Genomic DNA, 20686 nt, shown 5'->3' on the forward strand with positions numbered 1-20686 from the left:
CTCCTACCTAAAGACAGCATCAAAGTTAATAACTAATAAGTTCATAACTCATTTTACTGAGGAAATAACACAATTTATCAACCAAGTGAGAGAAGTTTTATTATTCTTTTTGTGGTGTCGGGGACAGAACCCAGCCTTATGCTTATTAGGCAAATGCTCTACTACTGAGCTACCCCCCAGCCCTAGAGTAAGAGTGAAATAAGAGTGAATCTGCTTCAAAAATTTGATTTTTCTTAAACTTTGTGAGTGATGCTCTATCAGTAATTAAATCATTCATAAATTTTTCCCTTGAAAAGCTTAAATGCAGTCTCCTTGTTTGCCCAACATGGAGTGTTTGGTCAGCATAAGCATTGTTCAGCCACAGAAACATGGGTGTAAGTACTCCTCTCTGGTACTCATTATTGTATTCTGGGGCCCAGTACATTTCTTGTTCAATGCGTGTTGATGAATTAATGGCAAACTTCCTATTATCTCTATTAACAAGTAAAATATTAATACTATATGTCCAAGTTGATATACAATATTTTGGCACAGTAGACAACACTGCATTTAAATAGAAAGAGAAACAATGAGTAGGTGCAACAGTGATAAAGAGACAATTACTCCTAAGGGAGCAAAAAGTTCCTTTTAACAAGGAACATTAGATACATTAAGAAATTAGGGGATAGGCTGGGATTGTGGCTCAGTGGTAGAGCGCTTGCCTAGCATGAGCGAGGCACTTGGTTGGATTCTCAGCACCACATACAAATAAACAAATAAAGGTTCATCAGCAACAAATGAAAACATTTTTTTAAAAAATTAGGGAACAGGGACTGGGGACATAGCTCCGTGGTAGAGTGCTTGCTCAACATGTAGGAGTCATTGGGTTCACACCCTAGCACCAGACAGAACAAGAGAGGAGTAGTTCCTTCTTTTAAGGGTGTATTTGGATGTTTTCTGAGTAGCAGCCCAGGAGACTGAGAGAGCTCATTGTATTCCACAAAGGTTTCTTGAAGAGGGTTGGGATATGGGCTACATTTCAGGGAATTGGATGAAGGACCATGCCACATGAGGCTTCCACGGTGGAGGTGAAGGCTTGGGAACTCTGCTTGAGCTGGGGATCTTCCCTTTCGGGCTCTGTGGTTTGGAAACATGACCTCTTGGTTATTAGGCAGAGTTGTGAATTATTTATTTATTTATTATTTTTGGAAACAGTTTCGAAGAACTCCAGCCCTTAGGCTCAGGCGATCCTCCTGCCTCAACTTCCCCAGTACCTGGCACTATAGGCTCGCGCCACTGCGCCCGTTAAAATGTTCTTTTCTTTAATTTGTTTATAGTTTGTGTTAAATAAATATATATATATATATATACTAATAAAGTCCTGAAAGTGGTCATGATGACGAGGATCTAACCTGTGGATTGTTAGTTCCACCTCTTCTCGTACTTTCTTCGTTCTCTGGCCCACTGCTCTCCCCGCAGATAGTATGCAGAACCTCAGGGATTCTGGGTCGGTAGTGCTCGGCGACCCACGGTAGACTCCACGTTTTGGTTTCCTCGTCTGAAATACTCAAAATGAGTATCAAGGGCTCTGCACAGCATCTTGAAAGACGTGCGTGACCCTCGGCGTGGGTTTGTGAGAATGACAAGCACCTGAACAGAGTTCAGAGTAGCTGGACTTATTTTCTTCCCAGTCCAGTGCGCTGTGCACAGGTGAGCGCGCCGGACCTTGCCAGCACGCCAGGTGTGCGGCAGCAGGTGTGCGCCGGCGCGGCTTTCCGGGGCCAATGGTCGAGTCCGCGGCGGGGCGGGGCGGCCACAGCCGGCCGACTCCCGGGCCGCGCCCTGGGCGCTGCGCTCAGCACAGTGCGTCCTTGGCTGTTTCCCCGGCCGGAGGAGGCGGCCGCGGCGGCGCAAACAGGCTGGACTCCCCGCCTCCGGGATCATCTCCCTGGGGGGCCTGCGGGCGATTGGCTCCAGAGTGGAGGGGGTGGAGGCTGCCTTGGCCCGGCCGCTGCGGTGGCAGCATCAGGTGAGTGCGGGAGCCGCAGAGACCTAGGCGTTGGGACTGCCGCAGAAGCAGTCGGAGCCAAGCTCCCTGTGAGGCCCGGAGCGTCCCAGGAAGAGACCGTGAGGCACTTGCAGAGCGGATCCCTCCGGGACCGCTCCGAACCTGGGCATGCAGGCGACGCCCTCTGGGGTCCGATCGTCGCCAAAGAGCCCGCCAAGTGGGCACTTGCGGCTGGAACAGGGCAGGAGAGAGGGCGGAGCCGCCAGCGAGCCCGGCTCCATGAGCGTCGACGGCGGCTACAACTTCAGGCGGGTGGCGATCCGCAGGAAGTCCAACTTCTCCTACCTGCCGCCCGGGACCCCCCGGCCCTGGAGTAGGCCTCCGTCGCACTTGGGACCGGCTGAGATGGGCATCTTCAGGCGCCAGGCGTCCGCAGACCCCACAGGTAAGTGCGGATGCGTCGGGGAAAGGGTTGGGAGGGCGAGAGGTTGCAGGTGAGCGGCGCGCCCTGTGCCCTGCAGGTGTGCCCTTCCTCCGGCTGCAGAAGGAAGCCTCTGGTACTAGAGGGCTGCTCTTGGCCACACACCTTTTACTTATTTTGGCCCTTCCTCCAAAAGACCTTGGGCAGGAATCCTCCTAGCCCTGAACTTGCCCTGTAGGTCACTTCTCAGAGAATTCCAGGAGTAAAGGTATAACTCTTTTTAAACAAAGTTTTGTTAGGTATCAGCAAATCCTGTTTTCTAAATCCTGAAATTTATAAGTTTAATTTTATTCGCTAATTTCCTACTCTTGGCTGACCTACTACTGTGAATGCGGAGACTGATGTCCATCCTGGTCCCCCGGACTCGCTGTTGGGTGTGACCGGACTGGCTATCCTTAGTGCCCTGGTTTTCCCTTTTCAAAGGACACTTGACTTCCACCCTGAGGGGAAAGCGGCAAGTCTATTATTAAGGAAACACCTAATACCAGGAAGCCTAATTTTGCTGTTTTCATGTTGATATATTTATGGGTCAGCAATACAGCATTTTGATTTTGAAATTCTTATCAAATTTTAATATAGGAAGAAGTTCTCAGGATGATCTAATCAAGGCCACATCACCTCCTCTGTTTTGTAAATGTGTTCAATTCTCCCCAGGGAAACGTGAAACTAGAACACATTAGGGATCCCTCTGCCCAATTTCCAAAATTTTATTACAGTTTCCTCCCATCATTCAAGTGATAACCAGAGAAGTCTGGTATGTAGGCCAGCTTCTGAGTCAAAACCTTTATTTAATCAGCATAAATGCAAATAATTTTCTTTCACACATTTTCTGATAATTAAATAAAGCTATTTTTATGATTTGAATATGATTACTTTTGGAGATTTAAAATGTTCCCTTTTAGTTCTTATCCTGAAGTTGTGGTCATTATACAGCAGAAAAAGATGATGGACGATGAGTTCAAAATGTGTAACCACATTAGGTGAGGGCAGAGATAGTAATGTGAGAAAATATATAAACAAGTAATTGAATCACAGTGATTTCAGGCTCAATTTAGTTCCTGCAAAAATAGGAAACTGGTGAGGTAATTTCTGAAACCTCTTCCAGTTTTAGGTGTGATTCACTCTAAAACATGAATGGAAGAATGCTTTCTTCCTTATCAAGTGAAAATGCTTTGCTTTTCAAAGGTACTTATTTATCATTTTTCAAGTTATTTAATTCACATAATTTGTTAACTAGTTCTTTTTAATTTGAGGATAATGGGTTCCCAGTTCTTAACATTTTATTAAGACCACCTAACCTAATTTCAAACTAAAGAGGAACAAAATAAGAAATATCTTGTTATAACTGAGGATGAATAGAGTTGTTGCAGTCTGTACAACATTCTTTAGGCAGCTGTGCTTATAAAAGAAAGGTTCCTTTTTTATTTCTATTCATTTATTTACTTTTGCAGTTTTGGGGAATGAACTCAAGGGCCACTAAATGCTAGGCAAGTGTTCTACCACTGAGTCGCATCCCCCACCTTTTTTTTTTTTTTTTTTTTTTTTAAATTCAAAGGAAATCTGGAGTACTTTTTAAAGAAATAGAGAACCTAGCCATAACCTTTCTAAGTTTGTTATATTGTTTCAACATTGTTCACTCCCTGAAAGTCAAATCTTGCTATTATTGTCAGGCTTGAGAAGTAATGATTGCATCTTAATTCTTAAAACTGTTCCCCTTTCCGTAATATAATTTGTAGCATCTGTAGAAGGATATAGTATCTATCTATCTATCTACCTTTATTTTATTTATTTATTTTTGTGGTACTGAGGATGGAACCTAGTGCCTCACCATAATCTGCAAGTGCTCTACCACTGAGCCACAACCCCAGCCCAGGGTACAGTATCTTAAACCACTGGGAGACCACACACTGTTCAATTTAGGGAGGGTAAAAACATTTCTTAAAGTGCTTCCCTTTTTAAATCAAGACCGCTTCCCTACTAAATCTCATTGAATCATCCATATTATATAAGCACATCCCCCCATCAAAAAATAAATCATATTTAAATTCCTAAGAAATGCCAGTTCACTCTATAGCACCCAGAAAAATATTTATATATGAAAAAAAGAATTTAGGTGCTAATGCATTGAGTGAGCATTACTCAATTGAAATATTACTTTCCCTCTTAAAGAAGGAACAAAAACTAAGAGGTCGAGAACTTGGCAGAGAATTTAGTTCAACAGTGCTATATTCTCTGGCTATGAAACCCACTATTTTTAGAGTTCTCTGGTTTGGGGCCAAAAATAATGAAAATAAAGTCTACCAACATTATCCTTTGTACATGCCTGAAATCGAAGCTCCTTATCTGAGTGAAGCAGAGAGGTACACAGGCTTTGGGTCATGTGGAACTCAAGTTCTAGTCCCTTTTCCATCACTTGGCTGTGAATTGGACCAAGTCTCTCAATTTCTGAGTTTCTTCACCTGGACAATGGAGGGAACAGTACACCCTTATGGTATGACAAGAGGATTGAGATTATATAGGTAGATGTCTGGCATAAAATAAACATGCTCGTAAATGTCATAAAATGGAGTCATTGGGTTGGGGTTGTGGCTCAGTGGCAGAGCGCTTGCTTAGCATGTGTGAGGCACTGGGTTTGATTCTCAGCACCACATATAAATAAATGAATAAACAGGGCCATTGACAACCAAAAAAATATTTTTAAGAAAAGGAGTCACTTATTCATCTCTGTGTTGTTAAAAATCTGGCACTGGGACCAATGCGTAGGAGACATTCTGTGATATTTGTCAAATTAATGAATTAATGCTCTCCTGTTGTCATCAGATGGGGTTTGAAGAGTTCCCTCTAAGGGAGCAGTGGAATTTCAACATATCTGGGGCAGGTTGGGCAGGTTCTTGACTCATACTGCTGAAAAGAATTTCGGGACACATGGAAAGCAAGGCACGAGCAAAGATTTATTGAACTGCAAAAGAAGGATATACACACCCCAAAGGCACTATGCGGATGCTCCTCTCAGAGAAACCACTCAGGATAGACGGAAAAAGTGCAGGTTCTCAGCAAGCTTTTGTGAAAAAAATCAAACCCCATATCAACCATTTAATATTTGCGATTTAGAATATTTCTTCTTGGTTAAACTGCTAGCTATTATCAGTTATGGGAACATTGTGTAGGTCTTTGTGAATCTAGTGACATTGAAATTGATTGTTTTTGTTCCAATTAGTCTGGTACAAGCATACACTGGAGATTTTATTCATCTCACTAAAGAGACGAGCATGGCTGGTCAAGCTTATAGATCCGGGTCTCCTTCTAGTGAGGCTTTCTTTCTCCCTGAGAGCCCACCTATCTTACTATAACATTCATTATAACTACTATTTGTGGAATACATTTTCTATATTAAGAACTGAGTTGCACACACAAATATACAGGCACATAAATTTCACAGTCCTGTTAGGTAGCAGTATGCCCACTTTATAATGAATTAATTGAGGCACAGAGTGACCAACTTGGTTGGAATCATTAACTGGTAATCAGTTTGCCAGGATTCACACCTGTGTGTCTGGCATCCCAGGCAGCTCTTCCTGTGCATTGCTTGGAACAACCTCCTTGGGAAGTGACGGGTCTTCATTGGTCGTAAGCAGGAAGTGAGAAGTGCTGGGAGAGGAAGAAGGTCCTGGACTCCATTGGTCGTTAGGCTTGGAAGGGAAATGTGACTGTTGTAGCCCTATAAATTAAGTTTAAAGATTCTGAAGTCTTTTGGTTATTTTCTCTCAAAATTATCTTTTGCATTATGAAAATTCATATATTCAAAAAATATATAAGGTAGGGCTTAAATCTTTAAATATGCTAATATCAACTAACAGGTGAGTTTAGTCCGTTTATAATTACGATATATTTGGATTTATTTCTATCTTGTTTTGTGTTTTCTTTGGTCCAGCTTTTTCTAGACCTTCCCCTTTTTTCTTTTCCATAGGTAAATTAAAGCCCTTGTGGGTGAGGGAGAGCCTTGTCTATTCAGTGTTGCTTCTGCTGACTCTAAGGCAAGGCTGCTTCTTTCTTTCATTACCCCTTAATTTTATGGGAATGTTTTCTGTAAGAAAACATTTACTTGTTCCTGTTCAGTCCAGGACTGCTTTAATGTATTAGCCAGGCATTTCCCTAATTTCAAGGTAATGTAAATTTCAACTCAGGCTTACTCTGGGCAAAGTGTTGCTGTCATTATTTTTCTGCCTAGGCTTAGTGTAGGTCTATAAATTTTCTCATCATTTGCTTTGGTGGAAGGCCGATTTTCCCCAGGCCACCCTTTTACCGGAAGTGGCACTTCCTTCCCCTGCAAGGCCCTTAGTCCTTTGGACTTAGGAGTCTTGGAATGACATTATTCCCAGGGAAGCATGATTTTATGAGTTACATATTTAGCTTTATAAGTTCTTTTTCTTGTCCTTGGGCATTTTCTTTATTTTCTTATGAGTTCTATAATATTTAAAATGCATTTAAAACTGTATCTGTTGTAATTCATTCGGCATTGGGGTGTTTTGTGGTGAGGGAATTTGCACGTTATGGACTTTGCAAGTTTCTGTGCAAGTACAGTTCCTTTTCTAGTTCTCACCACAACTGGAATACTCAGATTTTCAACACATACTCCAATGCCCTGAGCACTTTTAGAGGACTAATTTCACCATTGTTGGAGGAAGAGGGTTGGACATTTTTGGGTAAGAGCAATGAGAATAAGTACCGTTTATTGAATTCTGGGTTTGAACCAGGACTTTGTGTGTGCTACCTCCAATTCTTGTTAGGACAACCCTGTAGCATAGGTGGTGTTATTATTACCATTTTAAAGAAGAAAAAAAAATTTTCAGAAAGTCTCCATTAGATGCCCTAGAGCTAGTAAGTTTCAGAGACAGGATCTGAACTCATCTCTGGCTTCAGCGCCTGTTTGTAACACCAGTTCTTAAGGTTTCCCAGGGCTTCAAATGGCCAAGCCTAAAGAAAGAACTAACAATGAATTGGTGACATGTGTTCATATATGTTAGGGCTAATATTTGTAACATTTAGAAGTGTGTAAAATAAAGCTATCTTTAATACTATTGGAATAACTGGAAAACCATGTTCTACACCAGCAATTTACCTAAAGATTTATAATAAAACGTTGATGTACATCTTTTACTTTCTCTCTCACAGGCTTCTTTTACTCCCTTCCTCCCCCAGGAGTTTTTCCTAGACTTTAAACCTTGATATTCTCCTGAGCTTCTGCGCATTGACTTTGTTCCTTAGGCTCCTATGTGGGCTTCCCTCCTGCCTGCATTGATTTCTTTATCCCTGCAGGCTGTCCTCCTCAACTGTAAAGTCAGCAGTGAATTAATTCCCAAGCACCATCCAGTAACCTATTTTCAGCCCTTATTCTTAATTTCTGTGACATTTGTACCTTTTTAAACCCCTTTTCTTAGTCTTGATGACCTCAGAGTGCTTGATTTTCCTACTATACTGGGTTTTCAAGTTTCTTTCTACCAGTTCTTAATTTTCTTCTTTCTGTCCCCCCCCCCCCATCACCCTCTCCTTCTCTTTCCTTTTTTCCCTCCACCATCCCCCCTTTTTCCTCTTCCCTTTATTTCCTCCCTTCCCTGGTCCTTGATGGTCTCTTCAACCCTCTGGGCATAATTATTTATCTTATCTATACCTGCTTTGCATTTTCAAGGATCTGCTCAAGTCATGTAAATTTCCCAAGAGCAGAAACGACAATTTATTTTGTTGCTGCAATTCAGCCCTTCCTACAGATTTCACCAAACATGCTGTTTCTTTGGCTTCAATTTTCATTTTAAATTTGCTGGAATCTGTTATCTACTTGCTACCCAATCAGCCATTAGTTCTTATCAGTATTTCTGTTATTTCACATGTCAGATTTTGCCTATTTCTGGCCTACATCTTTCAACAGCAGTGTTGTTATCCTACATTACTTTTCTTAAATCTAAATATGGATCATATCCTTCCCATGGTCAAGAAATGTTTCATGACTCCCCAGATGCCCCTTACTGATATCTGTAATGGGGTGTTTATATCCAAAAATGATTCCCTTCACTACGGGTAACTGCTTGATATAGAGACACCCTTTTATAAAGTTCAGACAAATATTTAATCTTTTTTGGACTATTAAAGTTGGACTAGTTGTGCATTGATTACAATTTAGGAGTGGGGTGTGTTTGTTTTCAGGAGTAAATTTGGTGTATTTGGTGGAGTATTTGTCTTGAATTAGTCATTCTGGGTTTGCAGTTGACTGTGGTTCTGTGGGCCACTTTGTATTATTGCCTCCCATCTGCAGGAATCAACTGAAAACCCAGGTGCTGTGCCCCTTCAACATGCATATCCATTCTCTGGAATTAAACTGTCAACTTGAGCAAGTGTGATCCATGCAGACACTAGGGAGCTGCTGGACAATAGGGCGCTGCCTCCAATCTGGGGCTGGCAGTGAGCTGTTATACAGCTGCTGCAGACAAATGTCTAGCCTACTCTGCAAGACTGGGACTCCTGACAGGATTTTGCGTTAGGCTGTAGGTTAATAATGACTTTTAAAAATGTTAATCACTTTACAATAAGTTTATTTGTATTTTAAAAATATGTGCTTAGAAGGTGAAAAGTTGGCATATAGAAGAACCACATAAATTATAAGATATCCTGAGGAATACCAAGGAAGTCATTGCTTATAATTTCAAATGCAAGGCAGGGCAATATATAGAAAGTTACCAACTTATTGACAAATTTAATTAAAAATGATTATGAAAAGCTCTCTAAAGAAAAATAAAAGTTTTGAACAAAATGATCTTTGTTTCTTCTGCAGAAAGTTGACTAACATGTAACTTTTTCCTGAAACATGCTCTTAATGCTCATTGATGACTTACCAATATAGTAAGCAGCATTGTGAATCCAAAGGTAAATGAGACTAATGCCTCTACTTTGAATAATTTCCACCCCAGAAGGAGCAATATAATAATAAAAAAAAAAAAAAACTACTGTTGTGTGTGTAAGACAAATAAGCAGGTGGCTGTAGTACAGAGGAAGGCACACTTTGTACTGTGTTGCATCCTGCCTTGAGGAAGACTGAATCTCTGACTTGGACAAGGTCAAGGTCATCCATAAGCCTGAGTCTGCTGGCTTATGCATCTGGTTGGAACAACATCCTGCTGACACAATATGGAAATCTATACCAGGTTGGAAAAAAAAATTACCTCCACGTTCATTTTAGAGCTCTGATCCTATTAATTCCATCAGTATCTGTGTTCTTTTTAAATCCCTGTATCTTTCATTACAAAATTTGCCTTCTGTGTTTTTTTTTTTTTTCTGATCCCACGAGGCTAGAAATCCTTCATTACTTCAACAAGTATTTGAACATTATAGACCTGCATTGTGAGGGCCTAGAAGTTAAGGAAAGAGAATACACTGTAGTGGCTTCGAGTGTAGTGCTGGGGTTAGACTGCCTGAATCTAATCCTTCTCTGGAACTGATTAGCTCGGTGATTTGGGAAACTTTTTTGGACTCAGTTTCTCATCTATGCATTGGAGATGATAATATTACATTGTGGAGTTGTTAGGAGTCATATTTTTAACGGACTTGGAAATGTCCAAGTATTAACTATTTTTCAGTATTGTTGTTAGGAATAATACAAGCACTGCCCTCATGGTCTGGGTAACCTTGTGGAATTTTCTGTGTATCCTTCATGTTTGTCTCTTGATTGTGATTGGTTGTTTGCAAGCTCCCTGGAAACTACTGTGCAAGTTTCTGCCCCGGATGCGAAGCTCTTGCCAGGCACCGGCCTTTCCCTCCTTCTTCCCCTTCTGGTTTAGCCCTCTCCTCCCCTCAGTCCCTGCCAAACTGCCTTTTGCTGCTGATTTCTCTCAGTTTTTCCTTCTATACTGTCTTGAGCCCAAGTTTTATGTCAAGCAACTCCCCTAAAACTTAAATTTCAGCACAGAGCCACCTCTGTCTCTGTTCCCAAGTGAAGCCTGCTTTTCCCCTATAACACTGATTCCCTAGTGACTCACATCTTTCATGTTCTGCATATCTTATCTCCTGGTCAGGAGCTGAGGTCAGCCCTCTCCTAACTTTCCTTGACTTTTCCCCTCCTGATCTTGGCATCCTTTCTTATGCTGTGATAGGTCCTGACCTCAGGAGCATATTGAGGAATGTAGGGCCTGGTTGTTCTTCCATTGAAAGACTAGAAAATGCTAATGCATTTGTATGTTGTCAGGAGTTTCGGTGTCATTTTCTTATACCTTTAGTTCTCATTTCCCATTCTTTCTCTCTTATCTTCTTTCCTTTCATATCCTCTTTCTTCATTGTTCTTTGCTCCTTGTTTTTTTTTTTTTTTTTAATTAATTAATTCATTTTTTTATTACTAGGACTGGGCTTCAAGATCAAGACTCCCTAAGTGTTGCTTCGGCTTGTTAACCAACCAGTTGCATGCATGGTACATTTCTAATGGGCTTGATTAAACAAGCAGACAGATAGGATCAGAAGCTGGATTTTAGTTCATAGTCCCTATAAAAAAAGATTATAATCTGATATTTTGAATATCCTGTATTATTTTCCATCTTTTAATGTATGTCATTAAACCTAAAATGTTATTTTTCTCACATTTTAAAATTCTGAAATTGGGATATTTCTTGCAATCGATGGTATTTTTAAAGTCATGTGGTGTTAAAATGTAGATTGACCCAGATTTTAAAATAAACATGTAGAATATTTATTGCATCTGAAAAACACAGATTATTAAACATGGTCCCAGATTATATAATGGAGAAACTGGCTAACAATTCCCCTACCCCCTCTTCTAATCAAAACAAACTATGTGTGAATATTGTTTCCATATCTCTTGCCACTTTATAGCCTTCTTAATTATAATCTTAACAGTCATAATAATAGCAGCTCTCACTTGCTGAGCACTTTAAGGCAGATGCATTCTGAGTGCTTTACGTGTATAAACTTGCTTAATTACCACAAGTGCGAACTATTATCCCCACTTAACAGAAAAGGCACTAGAAGTCCAGACAGTTGAAATCGTTTATCCAAGTTCACATGGCTAGTCAGTGGGGGAGTCGAGATTTAAATCCATGCTTTTAACTCCTCTAATTTCCTCTTTTTTTTTTTTGGAGAGGGTACTGGGGATTAAACCCAGGGACATTTAATCCCTGAAACACATCCCTAGTCCCTTTTATTTTTTATTTTGAGGCAGGGTCTCACTAAATTGCTTAGGACATTGCTGAGTTGTTGAGGCTGACCTTGATCTTGCAATCTGCCTGCCTCAACCTCCTCAGTCCCGGGGATTACAGGTATGTAACAACATATCTGGCTGCCCCTGTACTTTCCTTTTTCCCATTAAAAAATGCATATACATGTATAATATATAATGCGTATTTGTATATATGTATAACATGTATATAAAAAGTGTTTATATACAACTTTGTGTTTTTTGCAGTGCTGGAGATCAGACCAAGGCCTTGTTCATATAGGCAAGTGCTCTGCCACTGAACTATAACCCCAGCCTTTCCATAAATTTTTTATTGCCAGTTTCTTTGAATATAAGGACGTTGATTATTGATCTTTAGTAATGAAAAAAAATTTTCCCCCAGATATTCTTTAGTTCATCCAACTCTAAAAACAACTCTTTGATCTGCTGCAGCTGATGAGGCAAAACAAGGCGTTTTCAAGGAAAATAGAAACATATTCTTATAAAAGGGTCTAGAGATGGCAACAAGAAATATTTTTTTTCTTTTTTGCTGTGCCTCTAAACTTTTAAAAATACTCACCTAACTGCTCAAGCACCCCACTACTTTCTAAGAACTTGCTTGACTAAATTATATCATGAGTAGGGGATAGTATCGTACCAAATTTTGAAGTATGCAAATAGCCATTTATTTTAAAGAAATTTTAGATGTTCTGCAAAAACAGGTAAAACCACATTCTTCCCTTTATTACATTCAAAAATAATTATAATGAATAGATATGTAATTGTGTATCCAAAAGTAATGTATCAATGTCCTTCTGCTATCTGTTGTTAAATCATTTTAATTTTCCTAAAAGAATTGTGTACAGCCCCATCTACTAACATCTTAGTGTAATAAAAAATGGGTGAGAGTATTCACACCCGAGATACTGTCCAAAGTGGAAGAACTGGTCGCAGGACTGGGAACTGACTGGGGTATTAATTAAAGCCCCTCTGTAGTTCTTTTGTGGAATGTGGTAAACCCAGGCCACTGCCTCTGAAAACAGTGAAAAGAAGGGAAGAGAAGTGTTCTGTAGGAAGTAAGGAGGAAACTGCCAATGATGGCAGTCATTGTTCTGAAGTCAGTGTGGTGCCCAGGGTAAGCTCATTTTCACTGAGAGCTAATGACCATTTCCAAGTTTTGAAATGGAGGTACCAACTCATATGCTTTTGTTAACCTGGGAGATTTGCTTCAGCTACGTGATGGGCATTGGGGAGGCAGAAAAAAAGAGTAGAAAATTGAGACAGTCACTTAACCCCCACCTGCAGTGGCAGCCGTCATCATGAAATGTCTCGAAAGCTCTGATGAACTGGCACAATGAGCATTAAGGGTTTCTCTGCCTCATGGGCTTCTCCCCTCTCTCATCCCTCAGAGTGAACCTGGGGTGCTTTACTACTGAGCCACATCCCCAGCCCTTTTTACCTTGAGGCAGGATCTTGCTATGTTGCCCAGAGAGTATTCATACTCGAGATGTTGTACAAAGTGGAAGAAGTGGTTGCAGGAATAGGAACTGACTAGGGAGGTCTTTGAACTGGGAATCCTTCTCCCTCAGTCTCAAGAGTGGCTGGGATTGCAGGTATGCACACTGTGCATTATGGTATTGTTGATGGAGGTTGTTTCTGTAAACTTAAGGAAAATTATACTGGCACTTACATGCAATGCTGCTGTATTAAGGTAATTTTTTTTTTTTTTTTTTTTTTTTGCGCGGTGCTGGGGATGGAACCCAGGGCCTTGTGCTTGCAAGGTGAGCACTCTACCAACTGAGCTATCTCCCCAGCCCCACGCTGCTGTATTAAGAACACTGATTTTTGGAGTATTCATTCCTTCAGTTATTTTGTCAGTTGTCCATTTTTTGGCATAAATTCTGCTTTTTCATCTGGAAAAGGACTTTATTTTCCTTGTTTTGAGTCTCAAAGTCAGTTTCTCACAACCATTTCCTGCAGTCTAGTGGATCATTCAGAAAATAAACTTTGCATGGACTTTTGGAAAAGTTTAATAGTTTATGTTGGCTTGTTTTCCTTTATCCAAAAGTATCCCCCTCCAAAAATAAAATAATAATTTCTCTTTTTTTTCTTACAATATTTTCTCTTTGCTCATGCGCTAACTGGCAAAACTTTTTTTTCCCCCTTGTGCTGGGTATTGAACCAAGGGGCACCACTGAGTTAAACCCCCAGCCCTTTTTATATTTTGAGACAGGGTTTTACTGTTTCTGAGACAGGCCTCAAACTTTTGATCCTCTTGTTTCCGCCTCCCATGTTGACAGTGGGGAAATATAATAGGGGTTCACTTGATGCTTTGACTCTATCCCTTGTCACTTTGAAACTGACATGTTTTTTTCTTTTCCCCGACCTTCTCCCTGATCATCCTTTCCCTATACTTCTCCCTGATCTTCTTTTTCCCAACCTTCTCCTCTCTGATCTTCTTCCTGGTCTCTCCTCCCTTAATCTCATTTTCTCTGAATCAGCCCCTTAAAAACCCCTGTTCCCCATGATGGGCAGAATCACAGCCTTTGGGACAGGAGTCCCCTGTGTTTTTCCTTTGCTAGCAAAGCAATAAACCATCTTTTTCCTTTTTCTCAAAACAAACAAAAAACTTCTGATCCTCTTGCTCTCAGCCTCCTTAGTAACTGATAATATATTTGAACCAGATTACACAGCAAGCAGGCCCTTTCCCTTGGTTTTCAAAGTTCCTCACACATGCCATCCCTTTGCAACAATTTTAGTTAATATGACATCCTAAAACTTTTCCACACTTAGAAAATGGAGGAGAACCTTAATGGTAATTTCTTTTTTTTATTTTAACTTGTGCTACATGCTTCTAATCCATGGAAAGCTGGTCATCCTATAGCTCAAACAAGGAGGCTTGAGTGAAGAGTAGAGGTTTAAATACGAACAGCTTTTGCCTAAAGCAGCGGGTTTGTAATCCCAGCTACTCAGGAGGCTGAGGCAGGAGGGTCACAAATTCAAGTCCAGCCTGGTCAACGTATTGAGGGCCCTTCAATCCCTGCCATCTCCAAATCAAAACAGTAAGGACCAATAGCTTTTATACAGCAGGAATATTTAAAATAGTTTCTTTCCCCTTCCAAATGGGAAAATTTCATGCTCATGAAAATAATTTTAAATGTGTAGGCTAAATTCATTTCTTAGCTCCTTAGAAACAGCCTGGCCTTTTCAAACAAGAAAGCTTTAATTATACTGTCTTCTTCAGAAAGGTCATTTGCTTCATGTAAGTAAGAATTTTTGTGCATCTGGGCCCACTCCAGTTTCTTTATGGGTATAATTAACTTAATTGCCTTCTTGGCGCTTCATGCTAGGAAAATGGGAATGTACTTTAAATTTTTGTGGATATTGTGATGAGGCACCATATGGTGTTTTGACTAATTTTTTTTTTTTTTTTTTTTAGGGGGATACCAGGGATTGAATTCAGGGACATTCAATCACTGAGCCACATCCCCAGTTTTATTTTGTGTTTTATTTAGAGACGGTTTCACTGAATTGCTTAGTGCCTCACTTTTGCTTTGAACTTGCAGTCCTCCTGCCTCAGCCTCCTGAGCTTCTGGGATTATAGGTGTGTGCCACTGCACCTGACTTGACTGAATTTTATTAGTGTACAGGATACTAATCAGAGTAGTGAACAAAATTGTTAAAAAATGGCAACTTATAGAAATTTCTGTTCTGAGAAGAATAACTTCAAGAGAAAGTGGGATAAAACTGGCTGAGAGGCCTGACTTAAGTAATTAGAAAGGTTTGGGTTTCGGGCTGGGATTGTGGCTCAGTGGTAGAGTTGTTGCCTGGCATGTGTGAGGCACTGGGTTTGATCCTCAGCACAAGATAAAAATAAAATAAAGATATTGTGTCCACTATGGCTGAAAAGAAAGAAAGAAAAAGAAAGGTTTGGGTTCAGATCTTGCCTCTGCCTCCTCATAGGTTTGGGTGAGTCAGTTAATTCCCTGAGCTATTTATTTATAAAATCAGGATAATGTATTTCACAAAGCTATGAAGGTTTGAATAGACTAATGCATACAAAACGTGGTGTATTTTCATATTCAAAACTCATTAAATGCTAGCTACAGTTTTGTCAAAGATGTGTGTATGGAATATGTATATATGTGTGTAAATATGTATATAGAGTCTGCCTTCTGTATTTCAGGTTCTGGATCTTCAGATCCAACTAATTGTTAGTTGAAAATATTTAAAAAATCTACCAAAAATAACAATGCTACAATATAAAATACAAATAAAAGACTAATACAGTGTAGCAAGTATTTACATAGCATTTACATTAGGTATTATAAGTAAGGTAGAGATGATTTATAGTATATATGAGGATTGCATAGGTTATACTAAATGTAGTATATTTTTGTATAAGGTACTTGAGCACTGCAGGAGACCTGGAACCAATCCCCAGCGGACACTGACAAACTGCATGAAAAAGTATTTCTATGACTCATGCAGGGAAATAGTCCTCATTGTTTAGCTTCACATTACAGAAGATTCTAGACTTTTTGGTGGGTCATATATGTTTAGCAAAGTATCAAGTATGGTAGAAGAGAAGGAATTACCTAATTTGACCTGGCACCCCCAAATAGCTGGTGTTCTTGAAACCAGTCTCTGTGGCTCTGTTGTACTCTGTTGATCTGTGGGCAGAGTGCCAGAGAACCTGCCTGGGATGTGAGGTTGCCAGCCTTTCCGCCTGACCAGAGAAGGGGCTTCTGGTCTTGATTCTCATTGGTTCTTCTTCCTGTATACTCCATTGAGAGTTCTGCATTTCCACATTTTTCAAGGCATGAACTTGAGGAAGAACTAGAGGGGTCAGGGCTGTTAAGAATGCTTTGAGAGTATTAAAGAGGCCCAGGAACAAATGCAGGGTGTAATGAAAAGTCTGGGAGAGGAGTTAAGGGAACTATAAATGTTGCTGTGGAGTAGGTATTTTATTCCTGATGTTTAAGAACCTTCTACATGCCAGGCACTGAGCAAAGAGCTTTATATGCAAGGTTTCATTTAAACCTCTCACCAATTTGCTGAGTCATGTTCTATTACATTAATTAATTAATTAATTAATTAATTTTTAGTACCGGAGATTAAACTCGGGGCACTTAACCACTGAGCCACGTCCCCATCCCTATATTGTATTTTATTTAGAGATAGGGTCTCACTTAGGACCTTACTAAATTACTGAGGCTGGCTTCGAACTTGAGACTCTCCTGCCTCAGCTTGGCCAAGCTGCTGGGATTACAGGTGTGTGCCACTATGCCCAGTTTACATTCATTCATTTTTATATAATTATTATTATCATTTCTTGTGATACTGGGCATTGAACCCAGGGATGCTCTACTACTGAACTACATTCCCAGTCCTTATTATTTTTTATTTTGAGAAAGGGCCTCACTAAATTTCCCAGGCTGGCCTCAAATTTGCAATTCTCCTGCCTTACCCTCCAGAGTAGCTGGGATTATGGGCATTGTGTCACCATGCCCCGCCCAAGTTCAGTTTTTTGTACTTAATTCTGATGACAATTTTGAAGAAGCAAACTAAAGTAGTAATTTGTATTTTTTATTAAGTTAAAATGTACATCGTGTGTGACACAAAAAGTCATACCCCATTTGTGTACAGTGAATCAAAATGCAGTCTGTTAAAAAAAAATAGCTGTATTGATCTATAGTTCACATACCATATAATTTACCCATGTAAAATGGACAGGGTAACTTTTAACAGAAAACTTTGGCTTGTTTTGATATAGTTCCCTGAAACTGTGAACTAAGCCGTGATTTTTGACAAGAATTTTTCTCTCTCCAAAAGTGCTTATTTGTGGCAGTCTAAGAAGTGAGGTGAAGTACAAACAAATTGAGGGTGACGTGTCTTTAGAATTTAGCAGAAAATATTTTGCCAACCTTTAAGAAGACTGTCCATTGGACCCAGCATAGTAGTGCATATCTGTAATCCCAGGGACTCAGGAGGCTGAGGCAGGAAGATTCCAAGTTTGAGGACAGCCTTAGTGACTTACCAGGACCCTATCTCAAAATAAAAATATAAAAAGTGCTGAGGATATAGTTTTGTGGTAAGGCACCCCTGAATTCCATCCCCAGTACCACAAAAAAATAATTAAATAGATATGAGTAAGTAAATACAAATTTTTAAAAAGGACAGGAGTTTTGGCTCAGTGGTATAGAGAGCTTCTGAGTTCAATTCCCGGTACCAGAAACTAACTAAAAATACTCTATTGCAACTTTGTAACAATTTAAATGTTTTCTATTAAGTTGTATAACAATATATTTATAGTGATGATTACTGTAAATATGTTTGGCTGAGTTACTGGAATATGGTTCAGAGAAGTTTAGCAAATTGAAACAGGAATGAAGAATTGATGAATAAGTTCCCATGCAAATATGACCTTCCTCTAACATTCACCACCGGAAGACTGGGTGTGTTCATGAATTAGCCTTGAAGGAATGTGGGACAAGTGAAGTGTGAAGATAGACCAGAGGTCCTTAAAGAGATAGGAGAACCTGTGCTTGCCAGAACAACATTTGTTCTGTTAGAAAAGCAGTATTAGGTGCATAATAAGGTATTTAGTGAAGTCTCAGTCTGTCCAGTCCTTACAAGAAACAAACTCTTCTCAGAGGAATATAGTATTTATAATATGGCTCTTTGAAAACAAGCTTTCATATTTGTAAAAGCCCTGTAATGAGGTTTTCTTGTATTTTGCTATTTCTGTGCTATAAAGTAGGTTTTGAGGAAATTTGACTTTGACTTGTATAAATTTTACCCTTTGACCATTGCTTAGGAATGATTAGATTGCAAATGGGGGATTGTTTTCCAGAACAATGGCTTTTTATTTGGGTAAGGACTCAGATTATTGAATAAAATCTCTTGTTTCTGTGAGAACTGAAAATGGCAGTTGGAAAACTTCTTTATTGCAGTTCATCACTAGGTCTCTGTTTTGGCTTGTTTTCTGTTGATAGGACAAAAATACCAGATGCTGGATAATGTGTAAAGAAAAGAGGTTTATTTAGTTCATAGTTTGGGAGATCCAAGACATGGCATCAACATCCACTTCTGATAAGAACCTCACAAAAGGAGCACCTAGAGGGAGAGAGGGAAGGAGATGAAGTGTCACGTGGCAAGAAAATGGGCAGGGCCAGATTTGCTCTTTGCATTACAGACTGCTCTTGTGGGAATTAGTCTCCTCCTATAAGACTGACCCACTCCCTTGAAGCAGAATAATCAGTTCTTGAGGGTGGAGCACCCATGGCGTAATTCCACTAGGTTCCACCTTTGAAAGTTTCCAGCACCTCCCCACTGAGGGCAAGCTTCCAACATGTGAACCTTTCAGGGACAAACCACATCCAAGCCAGAGCAGCCTCTGTTCATTGGCTAGTTCTGAGCTGGGCGCATCTCTATGGTCACATAGACAGCTGTTTTGGAAATGTAGCATAATCTGGGACTGAGATGGTGCTATTCTGTGAGTTGTAAATAATACTGTTCCCCAGGGCCTGAAATTTCTTTGTTAAAATCAGATTCAAGTAGCCTCCTTCTGCCTGTGGGACTTGTGAATTTTTCAAGACTGAAGTTTTATGTTGATGTTTTCAAGAGAAGCCTCAAGCCTGCAGTGTTCTGTATTTCTCAGTGTTTGAAGCTAATTAAAAAGTGTTACTTTGAAAAAAAAAAAACAACTAACAAAAAATGTTATGTTGTTTTGTGGGCCAATGAGACATGCCTATGGACTGGGCAAATCCAGCCTTCTCTGCCCTAGATGATGTCTGGGAGGAATAAAATGTTCCCATTATCATTGCAGGGTTCATAGGTAAGGCATAGCCGTGGTCCTAAACCCCCAAATTTATATGTTGAAACCTAGTCCCCAGTGTGGTAGTGATGAGGGCAGGGGCCTCAAAGGCATGATAAGGGTCCTTATAAAAGAGGCCTGGTGGCGGGGTGGTGTAGCTCAGGGTAGAACCTGTGCTTAGCCTGCTGGAAGCCCTGGGTTCAACTGCCAGCACCAAAAAATCAGGAAGAGGCCTTTGGGAGCTTGTTTGCCCTTCCACTCTGTGGCTCTGTGGGAGGCACCACTAGGAGGCGACATTTATAAGGAACATTTATAAGATTTGACAGCAAATCTACTGGTGCCTTGATCTTGGACTTCTAGCCCCCAAAACCATGGATAGAAAATTTCTGTTATTTATAAGTTTATCCAGTCCAAAGTGTTTTGTTTTAGCAGTTTGAATGGAGAAAGACAGACACCTATAATAAAAGAGAGATTAGCAACAGAAAGGCATATAAATTTACTTAAATTTACATAGAGTAATGTTGTTTGATTCATTCTGTTATTTTTTCCCTTCCCCCCACCCCTCCCACCCCTCTTTACCCTCTATACAGTACTTCCTTCCTCCATACTTGCCCCCCTCCCTAACCCTAACTCTAACCCTAACACTATCCCTTCCCTCCCCCCCATTATGTGTCATCCTCCACTTATTAGCGATATCATTCGTCCTTTGGCTTTTTGAGATTGGCTTATCTCACTTAGCATGATATTCTCCAATTTCATCCATTTGCCTGCAAATGCCATAATTTTATCATTCTTTATGGCTGAGTAATATTCCATTGTATATATATATACCACAGTTTCTTTATCCGCTCATCAATTGAAGGGCATCTAGGTTGGTTCCACAGTCTGGCTATTGTGAATTGAGCAGCTATGAACATTGATGTGGCTGTATCTCTGTAGTATGCTGATTTTAAGTCCTTTGGGTATAGGCCAAGGAGTGGGATAGCTGGGTCAAATGGCGGGTCCATTCCAAGTTTTCTAAGGAATCTCCACACTGCTTTCCAGAGTGGCTGCACTAATTTGCAACCCCACCAGCAATGTATGAGTGTACCTTTTTCCCCACATCCTCGCCAACACCTGTTGTTGCTCGTATTCTTGATAATCGCCATTCTAATTGGGGTGAGATGAAATCTTAGGGGGGTTTTGATTTGC

At 40.2% G+C, this 20686-nt stretch overlaps 1 protein-coding gene across 1 annotated transcript in view; it reads left to right on the forward strand.

Moving 5' to 3' along the window:
* The first annotated feature begins 2018 nt into the window (after nt 1-2018).
* FGD4 (FYVE, RhoGEF and PH domain containing 4) overlaps nt 2019-20686 on the forward strand; it is a 197989-nt gene continuing 179321 nt past the window's right edge. Inside the window, exon 1 of the mRNA XM_079139328.1 lies at nt 2019-2432. Coding sequence (XP_078995454.1) covers nt 2156-2432 — 277 coding nt within the window. The 5' untranslated portion in view covers nt 2019-2155. The remainder of the gene's footprint in view (nt 2433-20686) is intronic.

The sequence above is a fragment of the Sciurus vulgaris genome (assembly GCF_902686455.1).
Source record: "Sciurus vulgaris genome assembly, chromosome: 5".
Classification (NCBI taxonomy): domain Eukaryota; kingdom Metazoa; phylum Chordata; class Mammalia; order Rodentia; family Sciuridae; genus Sciurus; species Sciurus vulgaris.